General features: G+C 42.2%; 1 protein-coding gene across 1 annotated transcript in view; it reads right to left on the bottom strand.

Annotated features, from left to right (window-relative positions):
• LOC118366843 (5-hydroxytryptamine receptor 2A-like) overlaps positions 1-14030 on the bottom strand; it is a 32275-nt gene that overhangs the window by 5278 nt on the left and 12967 nt on the right. Inside the window, exon 2 of the mRNA XM_035749592.2 lies at positions 6813-7013. Within this exon, the coding sequence (XP_035605485.1) occupies positions 6813-7013 (201 nt within the window). The remainder of the gene's footprint in view (positions 1-6812; positions 7014-14030) is intronic.

Consider the following 14030-nt stretch of genomic DNA (forward strand, 5'->3'; position numbering starts at 1 on the left):
CACTGTGTTGTTGGAGACCTTCAATGCTGCAGAAATGTTTTGCTACCCTTTCCCAGATCTGTGCCTCGACACAATCCTGTCTTGGAGCTCTACAGACAATTCCTTTGAGTAATGGCTTGGTTTTTGCTCTGACATGCATTGTCAACTGTGGGACCTTATATAAACAGGTGTGTGCCTTTCCAAATCATGTCTAATCTATTGAATTTACCACAAGTGGACTCCAATGAAGTTGTAGAAATATCTCCAGGATGATACATTTGCGAAAGATTCTAAAAACCTATTTTTGCTTTGGGCTTATTATGGGCTATTGTGTGTAGATTGATGAGGAAAAAAACATATTTAATCCATTTTAGAATAAGGCGGTAACGTAACTAAATGTGGAAAAAGGGAAGGGGTCTGAATACTTTCCGAATGCACTATTCAGAAGGGGATTGAGACTAAAAGGAGAAAGAAAGGTGGAGTTTTTCTTCGAGTTGATCTTTTCTTAACTAAGTATGGACTGTAAATCAATTATTTTGGTCTGGCTTTGTTGAAATCCAGGGCATGTTAAAAAGATGAACCAAGACAAACTTGAAAAAGCAATCGCATCAAGAGACGTCTTCTTGTGTGGGTTGGGATGTGGAAGCAGTTGACATATAGTCAAGAAAATCTTCTGCTATCCAGATTGCCATGGAACCCTGAATCAATCATATGACTCAAGTCCAACATTTCATCATGTAATCCTTTGTTTATATTCCTTCTCCTCTGTTGCTATCCACCCCCATCATGTGGCTTTACTCCATTCCTCCCTAGTATTACAGGTTGTTTGGACTAGCTTCCCGTTGCCCTGGGTCTTCAGTGGTTTCTGTAGAACAGTGCAGCAGCACACCCGGCACAGCAGTTGGAGACAGACCAAAGAACACATACCTGATCCAGACATCTCAACCATCTCTGCCATGTTTCCACACTAACAAGTCCACACCATAACCACAGACACAAAGAGCTCCGGGTTGGAGACCACACTAGACACAAAACATGAGCTTAACCCCAGGAAGAGGAAATGTTAAACTGACCTTAGGTCAGTATCTCTGCTCTGTGAGAGCAATTTACTACTACTCCAATAAACACAGCTCAGCTAATTATTTCTCCATATTTGCAAAAAATCTTTCAGTGGCAGTTACATTATCATGGAACTGCTGATGCCAATACGTACATTTTTACGGCTTTGGTTATTGCGTGTTTCTTTGTTTGAGGAAACTATAGCTCAGTGTGTCTGAAGGGAGAAAAATAGCCCCGGGGTATGCTTTCAGTCTCTATCTGTCAGAACAACATTGAGGCACCATACATGACAGAGATACAGGAAGCTGTAGGGACCTCCTTAATGATTCAACAGGAAAGAAAAGAACTGCTGGTTTCAAACACCAAATAGTACAATTTTTTAATTGAGCTTGGCAGTCTTACAAAAGTTATCTTGTTTAATATGAAAAATTAATAAAGTCCTGGTCATGGCAAAGGAACATTCCTTGGTCATGGCAGGGTGAGGTGGGTGTGCGTGTGTACAGGATGAGGTGTGTGTTCTGTGTATGTGTGGGGTTTTGTAAGGTCTTCAGGGATGTCTCTCTGTGGTAGCATTTTTGTGCAATAGGCTGGGCAGTAGCAGCACTGTTCCAGGGTTTGTTTAACAGCATACATCATCTCAGTTCTGTGTAACATCAGCTACACTTCAGCTTCTCTCTCTCTCTGCCATGTGCAGATACACGAGAGGAGAGGGAGATGAGACCTAACATGTAGATAAGCAGCAGTGACATACATAATCTTATTTAATTTGCAGGCGGCAGTGTATCATATTCTAAAGCTCCGCTTGGGACCAGGAACCTGTGGAATGGTGAGTCATATCGGTAGTTAATTTCTCCCAACAATGTGTGTTGTCTCTCTCTGCTTCCCTGGTTCTATGTGACATTGTCCCTCCCTGCCTGCCTGGGTCTCTACACAGCATGACTGAATCATTAGTGGTGGTATTGAACCATTGGAAAGGAGCCACACAAGTCATTGACTACAGCTCAGCGTTCAACACCATAGTGCCCTCCAAGCGCATCATTAAGCTAAGGACCCTGGAACTGACCACCTCCCTCTGCAACTGGATCCTGGACTTCCTGACTAGACACCCGCATGTGGTGAGGTTAGGCAACAACACATCCCCCACGCTGACCCTCAAAACAGGGGCCCCTCAAGGGTGTGTGCTTAGTCCCCTCTTGTACTCCCTGTTCATCCACAGGGAGGAAGCCAGAAATCTGGCAGTGTGGTGCCAGGACAACAACCTCTCCCTCAGCAAAGGAGCTGACCGTGGACAACAGGAAACAGAGCGCCGAGCACTCATATCAACGGGTGAAGTTTAGTGTGTGTTCTACATCACTAAGGATCTATCATGTTCCAAACACACCAATAGCCATGAAGAGGGCATGACAATGCCTCTTACCCCTCAGCAGGCTGAAAATATTTGGTATGGGCCCTCAGATCCTCAAAAGCTCTACACCTGCACCCTTGAGAGCATATTGCCTGGCTGCAACACCACTTGGTATGGCAAATGCTTGGCATCTAACCGCAAGGCTCTACATAGACTAGTGACTATGGCCCAGAACATCACTGGGACCGAGCTACCTGCCATCCAGGACCTCTATACCTCTAAAAATGGTCAGACTCTAGCCACCCAAGTCATAGACTGCTCTCTCTGCTACTGCACGGCAAGTGATACCGATGCACCAAGTAAATAAATCAACATTTGCTTATCTAGTTACATAAAAGTTGCATGGACTCACTCTGTGTGCAATAATAGTGTTTAACATGATTTTTGAATGACTACCTTATCTCTGTACCCCACACATACAATTATCTGTAAGGTCCCTCAGTCGACCAGGGAGACTTTCCAATGCCCCGCAATGAAGGGCACCTATTGGTAGATAGGTAAAAAAAAACATTGAATATCCCTGTTGAGCATGGTGAAGTTATTATTTACATTTTTGGATGGTGTATCAATACACCCAGTCACTACAAAGATACAGTCGTTCTTCCTGACTCAGTTGCCGCTCAGGGATTTCACCATGAGGTCAACGGTGACTTTAAAACCGTTACATAGTTTAATGGCTGTGATAGGAGAAAACCTAGGATGGATCAACAGCATTGTAGTTATTCTACAATACTAATGCTAATACTAGTGAAAATAACGAAGCCTGTACAGAATAAATTATTCCAAAGCAGGCATTCTGTTTGAAACAAGGCACTAAAGTCATTCTGGAAAAAAATTGTCAAAGCAATTAGCTTTTTGCCCTCATTACAAATTGGGGCAAATCCAATACAACATATTACTAAGTACCACTCTTCCTATTTTCAAGCATAGTGGTGGCTGCATCATGTTATGAGTATGCTTGTAATCATGAAGGACTGGGGAGTTTTCAGGATAAAACATTTATGGAATGGAGATTATGCAAGGAGAGAAAAAAGTTTTCATGGGCACACACATCTAAAATAATGTATTCGATTACAAATACGAATGCTTAAAACCTAAATCAATACTGACATTAACATGGTCCTTCAATAATTATGAATAATACTTGTTGGATGTGCATTTGTTGCTGAGCTGTTTAATTACACTGTGGTGCTTCACCACACATTATAATCTGATCCAGGAAGGAATTTTTGGGATTTGATAGTCAAATGACAACAGCTGTTGTGCTAGTGCATGCGATGCAACTACACTGGAAAAAACATGTTTTGCGAGGAATGTCCAGAATATGTTGTATCATTCGTTACACCACTGAAACCTGGATACACATGGATCTAATATCCCAAGCAAATAGAAGTTCATCATCTGTTGTAGTCTGCTTGATTTCAGTAGCGGTGCATGGGTAACAAAAAAAATCCATGACAACCTACACTGTATGTGTTGTGATAATTGCATTGTTTGCTGTTAATTCATATGCCTTGTGACCGTGATAGGCCTAAAGGCCGAAACAATAAGAAGACAGTAGTAGAATAAATTCAACCACACCTTTGTTTTAAGACAAAACCAGATAGCAACCTCTGTCCGTTAAAGTCCATGACGCATATTGCATTTAACAGACAGTTACATGACCTACAGCATTGTTAAGCAAGTACAATTGAAGTTGGAAGTTTACATACACCTTAGCCAAATACATTTAAATTCAGTTTTTCACAATTTCTGACATTTAATCCTAGTAAAAATCCCCTGTCTTAGGTCAGTTAGGATCACCACTTTATTTTGTGAAATGTCAGAATAATAGTGGAGAGAATTATTTATTTCAGCTTTTATTTCTTTTATCATATTCCCAGTGGGTTAGAAGTTAACATACACTCAATTAGTATTTGGTAGCATTGCCTTTAAATTGTTTAACTTGGGTCAAACGTTTCGGGTAGCCTTCCACAAGCTTTCCCCAAAAAGTTGGGTGAATTTTGGACCATTCCTCCTGACAGAGCTGGTGTAATTAAGTCAGGTTTGTAGGCCTCCTTGCTCGCACACTCTTTTACAGTTCTGCCCACAAATGTTCTATAAGATTGAGGTCAGGGCTTTGTGATGGCCACTCCAATACCTTGACTTTGTTGTCCTTAAGCCATTTTGCCACAACTGTGGTAGTATGCTTGGGGTCATTGTCCATTTGGAAGACCCATTCGCGACCTAGCATTAACTTCCTGACTGATGTCTTGAGATGTTGCTTCAATATATATCCACATAATTTTCCTCATGATGCTATTTTGTTGTTGTTATTTAAAAGTGTTTTCCTCACCATCTAAAATAAGCATCCCCCTTTCAAAAAATGTTGATCTAAGAACAGATACAGCCATTGGTTCACTCCAGACTTGACTGCCCATTTGACCAGCACAAAAACATCCTGTGGCGTACTGCACTAGCTTCGAATAGTCCCCGTGATATGCAACTTTTCAGGGAAGTCAGGCACATAGTCAGTTAGGAAAGCAAATTCTAGAATTTTCAAACAGAAATTAACATCTTGCAGCACTAATTTCAAAAAGTTTTGAGACACTGTAAAGTCCATGGAGAGTAAGATTACCTCCTCCCAGCTGCCCACTGCACTGAGAATAGGAAACACTGTCACCACTGATTAAGCCACGATAATTGAGAATTTCAATAAGCATTTCTCTACGGCTGGCCATGCTTTCCACCTGGCTACCCCAATCCCAGCCAACACCTCTGCAGCAACTTTCGCCCCCCTCCATCCTGCCCTGCCTTTCTAAAATCTTGAAAAGCCAAGTGAACAACAGATCACCGACCATTTCGAATCCCACCATACCTTCTCTGCTATGCAATCTGGTTTCCGAGCTGGACATGGGTGCACCTCAGCCACGCTCAAGGTCCTAAACGATATCGTAACCGCTATCGATAAAAGACAGTACTGTGCAGCCGTCTTCATCCACCTGGCCAAGGCTTTCGACTCTGTCAATTCTTATCGACAGACTCAAAAGCTTTGGTTTCTCTAATGACTGCCTCGCCTGGTTCACCAACTACTTCTCAGACAGAGTTCAGGGTGTCAAATCGGAGGGCCTGTTGTCCGGACCTCTGTCAGTCTCTATTGGGGTGCCACAGGGTTCAATTCTCGGGCCGACTCTTTTCTCTATATATATCAATGATGTCGCTCTGGCTGCGGGTGATTCTTTGATCCACCTCTACGCAGGCGACACTATTCTGTATACATCTGGCCCTTCTTTGGAGACTGTGTTAACAAACCTCCAAACGAGCTTCAACGCCATACAATACTCCTTCCATGGCCTTCAACTGCTCTTAAATGCTAGTCAAATTAAATGCAGGCTCTTCAACTGATCTCTGCCAGCACCTGCCCGCCCGACTAGCATCACTACTCTGGACAGTTCCGATTTATGTTAGGTCAGCGCCAAGTCACAGAAAAAAACAGCCATTTTCCAAGCAAAGAGAGGAGTCACAAAAAGCAGAAATAGAGATAAAAAGAATGAAATCTGACATTTCCTGAATTTGGTGCATTAAAAGTCCTTGTAAAATTGTAGCCAATTTATAAGTTATTACATTTTTTAATCCGTTTTCATGAGAGATTTGGCCTCTTTCGTTTGTTTCCGCAGCTTCAATGAAGGGTGTTGAGTAACTCTGTCGCGTTAAAACCAGGTGCGGTTATTATGACAACAGCATCCAACGTCGGCCATGTAGGCTACAGAAAAATCGTCACGCAACCAATTTATTTAGTCAGGTAATGTCCCATATATTCTCACATATTTTAGAATGTAATAATAATTAGAAAATCAATGCATTGGCAAGGCCAACATTTAAAAAATATATATTCTTAGTGCTAATGCCCTCCCTACTTGTTGGCCTTTTTGGCCTAAATGTATTATTCTTAAAGTGGTAATGGGGGATGTTATATATTAGGGCTATATGTACAATTATGTAAATGATACAATTGTATAACATTGAGGTCATAACAATTAAGTACTTGGAAAAGTCTCTGAAAGTCCTTGAATTTGACTTGCCAATGTCTTAATGAACCCTGCTTAAAGGATTATAGTCCTAGTCCTATGTTGTTGTATAGCTGGAGTTATGGGCCAATTTGCATATATCACACTTATTCCTCTAACTGCACGAAAATCCTTTTTATTTTTGTTTCAGACCATTTTGAAATGTTGATCCCAATGTCACACATTGGGCCCCATTATTTATAGAAAGACCCACATGCTCTCTCTTCTTCTCCCTCTTCCTTACTCTCTCTATCTCTTTCCCTCTCTCTAAAGTAAGAGGCATCATTTACTTGTGCAGGCTTGTCTTCCTTCCAGTCTCTTACCCACAGAGATGGTCCAGACAGCCATGATCTTGAGGCGAGCCTTGGTTCGGGAGTTGAAGCGGCTGTGGTGGAGGGGGTTTCTGATGGCGATGTAGCGGTCCAGAGAGATGGCACACAGGTGCATGATGGAGGCTGTGGAGAACAGCACATCCAGGTAGATCCAGATAGGGCACAGGTCCGAGGGCAGGGGCCACCAGTGGTCTGTAGGGGGGACACAGGGAAAACTCAATGAACTCTGGGGAATCGTTTTTTTGCTGATGTACTTTTTTTTACAGAGGAAATGAAACACCAATTACAGCAACCCTGTCTTGTAATGGGAATACCAGTTACAAGATATATGTGAGACTTTCAGCACCTACCACATTTTTTTATGGAATTGGTGTTAGTTGTAAAGTGCATTTGCAGAGACAGTGGAGTTTTTATAAGAGTTGTTGGGTAGTAATAGCAACTAAAAAGCTTCTTATGAGGTGACCAAAACACATAAAATAGAATGACTCAGATGCGTGGAACACCTCCAAACCCTCTAAAACATCGCTTGTGTGTGTGTGTGTTTTAAAGTAAGTCTGAGGTTCACAAACACAGCGCAAAGCAGCCTTTCTCAAAATGTACAAGGCCGTTTAGAGAAGCCCCTGTGCCCTATCTTTTGAGAAACTGTAGCTACATCCCCCATACAGACACAACTAAATACAACCTCCAAATTAAAAGAGTACACAGTAAAAGTACAGAATAAAGACCAGGCATTAGAATGTGATAATAAGCTGGAGATAGGGAATCTCACTGTTGGCATGCACAGTCAGATGTGATAGTTACACTGTTTCTCTATTCTCCAATTTATCCTCCTCTATTTCTCTTTCTCTCTGTTGGGAGGTCACAGACTCCCTCGCTCCTCTCCTCTCTCCTGAAGGAGAGCCTTACGTAAAGCATGTTTATTTGGACTGATTGTCACGAACTGACAGCCCTATGTCTCTCTCTTTCTCTTCCTTCCTCTCTATCTCTCTGTCTCTCCCTCTCTCTCTGTCAGCCCACTTCATCACTCTTTCTCACTTCTCTCTTTCCTCTCCCATGGAGGTGGAAAAGGATTAGACCTCCAGCAATTCTAATGCCTCTTTCTACATCTTTTTATCAGCAACTCTCTCTCTCACCTCTCTCCATCTCTTACCTCTCTCTCACCTCTCTCAAGTGGGAAGTCATTAGACCTCAAGCTGTCCCAGCATTCACTTCTCTATCATATTTGATATTTTGGTCTGCCCATCTGAGTGCCATAATGGATGGAGGGAAGAGAAAGAGAGGTAAGAGTGAAGATAAAGGAAAGGGGGATGAAAATGGACCCAGTCTATGTTTGCAGATTAGGATCTTATAATGATGATGATGTGCCTCCTGTGGTCTGTATAGTCTAGTACATTCCCTACACGATTTTGCCATGAACTTTCATGATCGGGGTGAAATCCTATGAACTTGGGCTAGGACCAGTACGTTGGGCGGGTCAAGGACGCACCGATGATCTCTGTTCTGTTCTCCAGACCCCTGTCGGATATCCTGATATGTTGGTTGTGCATCTTGTGCTACAATGGGATTTGGCAAGGACTGCTGCCAATAGCCGATGAGCACTCAGCATGTGAGACCAAAACATTGATAACGAAGAGGAAAACAACAACAACATGCAAGTTGTGGACCGAGTTGATGGAAGACAGAAGGTTGAGCTGTGGAGAGAAATCCGGTGCTCCGGATTTTGCTCATTTAGACCATTTGGTTGGTCCTTAAGTGAAATCTCGACCCACAAGGGGCACAGGGGCGTGCAAATGGCCCCATTATTATTTTATACAACTCTATATTCTGCACCTCTGTCTCTTTTTTGATGTTTCTACACAACAATGTGCACACTAATAAAACAGCTTACTGTTTCCATGTCAACATTTTTTCCCTACGCAAAGTGAGAAAAGCAAGGCAGGATCAACTAGGAAATCATTGTGTAATGCGAGCACACGCATGCTGGGGTTGATGATGGATGGAATGAAAGATTTGGGAAAATGTGAGCAAGTTAAGATTTTAGAAGTCGTGTAGTGTATGACCAGCAGAGCCTGCCTGATTTGGCTCCATCCCACCCTGTAGGTCTTTATGACCTGCAGCCATGATGTTGGTCTAAGGCTAGGCAGAGAAGCCACAGTGAATTACCCTTCAACGCTTTTTGAAAAGAAGTCTGCTGAAAAGGGACCTATTTTCACTCCTTTCAAAAACTCTTGACACTGTAGCATTTCACAGCTCCGGCAGAGAAGTGCACACGCTCGTCTGAACACCCTAAGAAAGAGGACAAGTCGGGTTAAGTTATTTTTTTTTTCGCTTGTCCGCCTGCTGTACCCAGTGGGGTAAAAACGGGAAACAAGACAATATTGACTGACGGAAGCAGAAGAGAGCCCAGAGGCAGGGAATCCAGGGAAGCAGCCTTTATCCACAGAGGGAGGCTGTATATTTTCATACAGATATTGGCAGGGGCATCAATCTGGGCACTGGAGATAAATGAAAGAGCTTTTCTCCTCAAACTTGCTGACAGCTTCAGGCTTTCTTGCCTTCCCCCTGACCAAAGCTGGATTTGTGTTTCCTACCAAACAGAGAGCAGGGTGGAGGGAGAGAGGGGGAGAAGAGTGGTAGAGAAAGGGAAAGAGGACGAGTAAAAGATAAAGTGAGAGGAGAGGGGCATAGATGGAGAGAAAACAAAGAGATGGAGAGCTAGAGACCTGCATGACCACAAATTGTATATACACCAAGTTTTTCATCAACGACTCAGACATAAAGAGTCGCCCCAGAGACCGCTAAAGGATTTGTTAAATTATGTGGACCCACCCAGCATAGAGAAATGTGAACAGGGTTTTTCTCTCTAACCCGATCTTATTTACTTCCTCAGGGCTGCCATCCTGTATGTCAGTGGTGAATTGTAAATAGTGTATTTCTAATGTTTCTCTGTAATCTCTCTGTCTCTCCCTTTCTATCCTTCTCCCCCTCCTCCTCTCTCTCTCTCTACCTCTCTACCGCTCTACACCAAAGAAATTCTAAAAGGTGCTCGTCACAGTCATTACCATAAAGAATGAGTCTGACTTTATAAACCCTAAATCTCTCCACGTACACGTGAAATAAACTAATTGACATGAAAGCTCACAGAACTCTATTCCACCAGGGTCAGTACAATGGGGTAAAAATCTTGACACAATGACAGGTTATTCCAACATAATGTATGTGTTCTGACAACAACCAATCCTGTATATTAGCTGGAAGATTGTGATTCTTATTCAGAACAGCAGGAGGCCTGCTCCTTTTGAGAAGATTACATTCACAGTTATTACATTCTGTTCAGAACCTAGAAACACACCGTCAGACCATGTGACTGTGTGTATGATGTTGAAACAGCCAGGAAATGTGTTCGTAATAATAATGCAGCGCTTCTATTCATCTTCAGGTGTGTCTTTAGAAGAAGAGATTGAGATAATTGGAGATGAGAGAGAGGGTGAATATGGAAAGCTCTGAGAGAGAAGAGAGTAGAAGGCAATTTGCTGATCATCAATTTGCTGAACAGTACAGCCCAAACAAACACGTCACATGGGGGTGAGAGGTGACGAGCAGAGTGACTAACCAGCCGGGTAACCCACAGACATCTGGCGGTGTTTTTATGAGATCCTATGCGACCTTATATTTTCTGTGGGCCGAATCCAAACTTGATGCATGGAAACTGAAATTCAATTAAAATCACTGTAACCTCGCATATTTGATGAAAATGTGATCTGATGGGGCGAAAAACCATCTCTACCCGCTTGCACTCTGTAACAGTCATGTCTTATGATCTTCACCAATGACCTTACACAGCTAGTTAAAGGGCCGACGAGGGTGACTTGTTGCTCTAAAACACCGATTGATTTGGTGTTCAGTAATAAACCAGAGAGAGTGACTAACTCATTCAATATGGTTACTGGGCTATCAGATCATAATCTGACACGTAAAGCCAGAAAGCTGTCTAAGAGCAGGTTTAACCTCTCTACTGTTAGAAAGCCGGATCAACTCAGAATACCTAGGAGTGAATTAAACTATTTTGAAAACGCAATTAAGGGAATTAACTGGAATGATCTCTTGTCCTATACAGACGTGGAAGCTGATAGTCAGGTTTTTCTATCCACAATCCAGACGACAATAAATGGTTTCCTAAAGAAAATCAAATCCAAACCTGGCCAAAAGAAAACTCTTCCTTGGCTAAATGGAGAAATCTGGAAATTGATGAAAGAATGAAATGATGCTCTAAAAATAGCCCTAAGATCCAAATTAGAGCATGACAGACGTAGGTTTACCATGTTGAGAAATAAGGTGATGAAAGAAGTCAGACAGGCCAAGGCAAACTTTTTTATTAACATATTTGGTGAAGCAAAGGGAAATTCTAAATTGATCTGGGATTATCTAAAAAAAGTTAACAGGGAAAGACCATAGTAACACTACCAAAAGACTATAAATCATGGTGAATAACAATCTAACACAGGATGCCGTCAAAATAGCAATAGCCTTCAATTCCTACTTTATTGAGGGTACTGACACAGAACCCCTCCCCTGGTTTCTTGGGCTCAGTGCTAGTGAATGACGCTCAACCTGTCTTCATCATAAGGGAGGTTTCTGAGTCAAAGGTGAACAAGGTGATTAGCTCACTAAAGTCACTCATTGGCCCCATTACTAAGGTCACCAACACATCTATTGGTCTCGGGGTGTTTCCAAGGGTATGGAAGTCGGCCATAATAATGGCCATCTTTAAAACAGGCGACCCTGCTGACGTGAATAACTACAGGCCCATTAGTATACTACCTGTGGTGTCAAAGGTTGTTGAAAAGTGTGTAGCAGAACAACTGATCAACCCACCTCAACAACAGCCCCTTCACATTACACTCCATGCAGTTTGGCTTCAGAGCGAAACACTCCACAGAAACGGCCAACTGCTTTCTTCTGGAAAATGTGAAGTCCAAGATGGACAAAGGGGGCGTTTTTTGGGCTGTGTTTCTGGAACTAAGGAAGGCTTTTGATACTGTTAACCATGAGATTCTCATCTCAAAATTGTCCAAGTTCAACTTTTCCCCCGATGCCTTGAGATGGAGGAAATCATACCTTGAAAGCAGTACTCAGTGTGTCAGAGTGAGCAATGAACTGTCGCCCACTCTTAGCTATGACGTGGGCGTGCCCCAAGGGTCAATACTGGGGCCTCTCATGTTCAGCCTGTACATTCATGATCTGCCTTCTGTCTGTACTGGGTCTGAAGTTCAAATGTATGCAGATGATACAGTGATATATGTGCATGCAAAGAGCAAACAACAAGCTGCACAAGAACTCACTACTGTAATGGTCCAGGTTACAAGTGGCTCAGTGACTCGTGTTTGCATCTCAATGTGAAAAAAACAGTTTGCATGTTCTTCACAAAGAGGGCAACAGATGCTACTGAGCCAGATGTATATGTGTCAGGGGAGAAGCTCCAGGTGGTATCTGATTTGAAGTACTTTGGCATCATACTTGATTCCAACCTCTCTTTTAAAAAGCATGTGATAAAGGTAATTCAAATAACCAAATTCAACCTAGCCAATTTCCCATTTATACGAAATTGTTTGACTTACAGAGGTAGCAAAACTGTACTTCAAATCTATGATACTCCCCCACTTAACATACTGCTTGACTAGTTGGGCCCAAGCTTGCTATACAACATTAAAACCTATTTAGTCTGTCTACAAACAGGCTCTCAAAGTGCTTGATAGGAAGCCCAATAGCCAACATCACTGTTACATCCTCAGAAAGCATGAGCTCCTGAGTTGGGAAAATCTTGTGCAATACACCGACGCATGTCTTGTATTCAAGATCCTAAATGGCCTGGCTCCCCCTCCACTCAGTATTTTTGTTAAACAGAAAACCCAAACATATGGCAGCAGATCCACAAGGTCTGCCATGAGAGGTAACTGTATAGTTCCCTTAAGGAAAAGCACCTTTAGTAAATCAGCTTTCTCTGTGAGAGCTTCCCATGTCTGGAATACACTGCCATCAGACACACATACATAACTGCACCACATATCACACTTTCACAAAATGCATGAAGACATGGCTAAAGGTCAATCAGATTTGTGAACATAATCCTTAGCTGTGTGTTGCCGCTTTCCATGTTGTCTGTTTTCTGTGGCTTGTGAGGTGTGGAAACACTTTGTTGCTTTTATAAATGTTGTCTTGCTGCTTTTTGTCCTATGCTGTATGTATGCTACATCTTGCTTGTCCTATGTTGCTCTGTGTGTGCTCACTGCTCAATGATTGTCTATATTGTAAATGTTTTTAATAACCTGCCCAGGGACTGCAGTTGAAAGTTAGCCGGCTGGCTAAATCCGGCACTTTTACTGAAACATTGATTAATGTGCACTGTGCCTGTAAAAATAAAATAAACTCAAACTCAATTCAGGCCAGTTAAGGGACGAATCAACATTTACTGGGGGCAGGGGTGGTCTAAAACAGGGGAGTGTTGTCAAACTTATTTGATATATATATATATATATATATATTTTGCTTTGGGGATGGTTGTGCCTTTTTTCTTATTGAAGGCCAGCATCCCGGAGTCACGTCTTCACTGTTGACGTTGAGACTGGTGTTTTGCCGGTACTATTTAATGAAGCTGCCAGTTGAGAACTTGTGAGGCGTCTGTTTCTCAAACTAGACACTCTAATGTACTTGTCCTCTTGCTCAGTTGTGCAGTTTTAAAATGATACATTTGGATTAAAACAATTATTGTTTTAGGAAAGTAGCCTAAAAACCAATACAAGTGCTACACATCGAAACACAATGAATAATGTTTTTGTAATTTGTTATAGGCTGTTTTTAAGGTAACGTAAATGTGGCTCACTTGGCCAATATCCCTTGTTTATTGATGGTGCTGGCTGCACCAGACTGGATCTGAATGCATATGGGTGTCTGGTAAATGTATTAAATGTCTGGTGCATTAAAATCTTCCCTGTCATGTTGTCTAGTGCTAAATTTTCCTGAAGGAAACTCTGAAATGGCATAGTTTTTATGAAGAATATTCGCTTGAAAATCTGTCGCCAATAGGATGGAAACCTAGCTCTAGTCAAGTGTCATTTTGATTATGCCTAGAACACCCTCCAGTCACACCCTGACCTACTCCACCATAGAAAATAAAGGCTTTCTATGGTCAGGATGTGACACTATGAGACT

Source organism: Oncorhynchus keta, chromosome 34 (genome assembly GCF_023373465.1).
Source record: "Oncorhynchus keta strain PuntledgeMale-10-30-2019 chromosome 34, Oket_V2, whole genome shotgun sequence".
Classification (NCBI taxonomy): domain Eukaryota; kingdom Metazoa; phylum Chordata; class Actinopteri; order Salmoniformes; family Salmonidae; genus Oncorhynchus; species Oncorhynchus keta.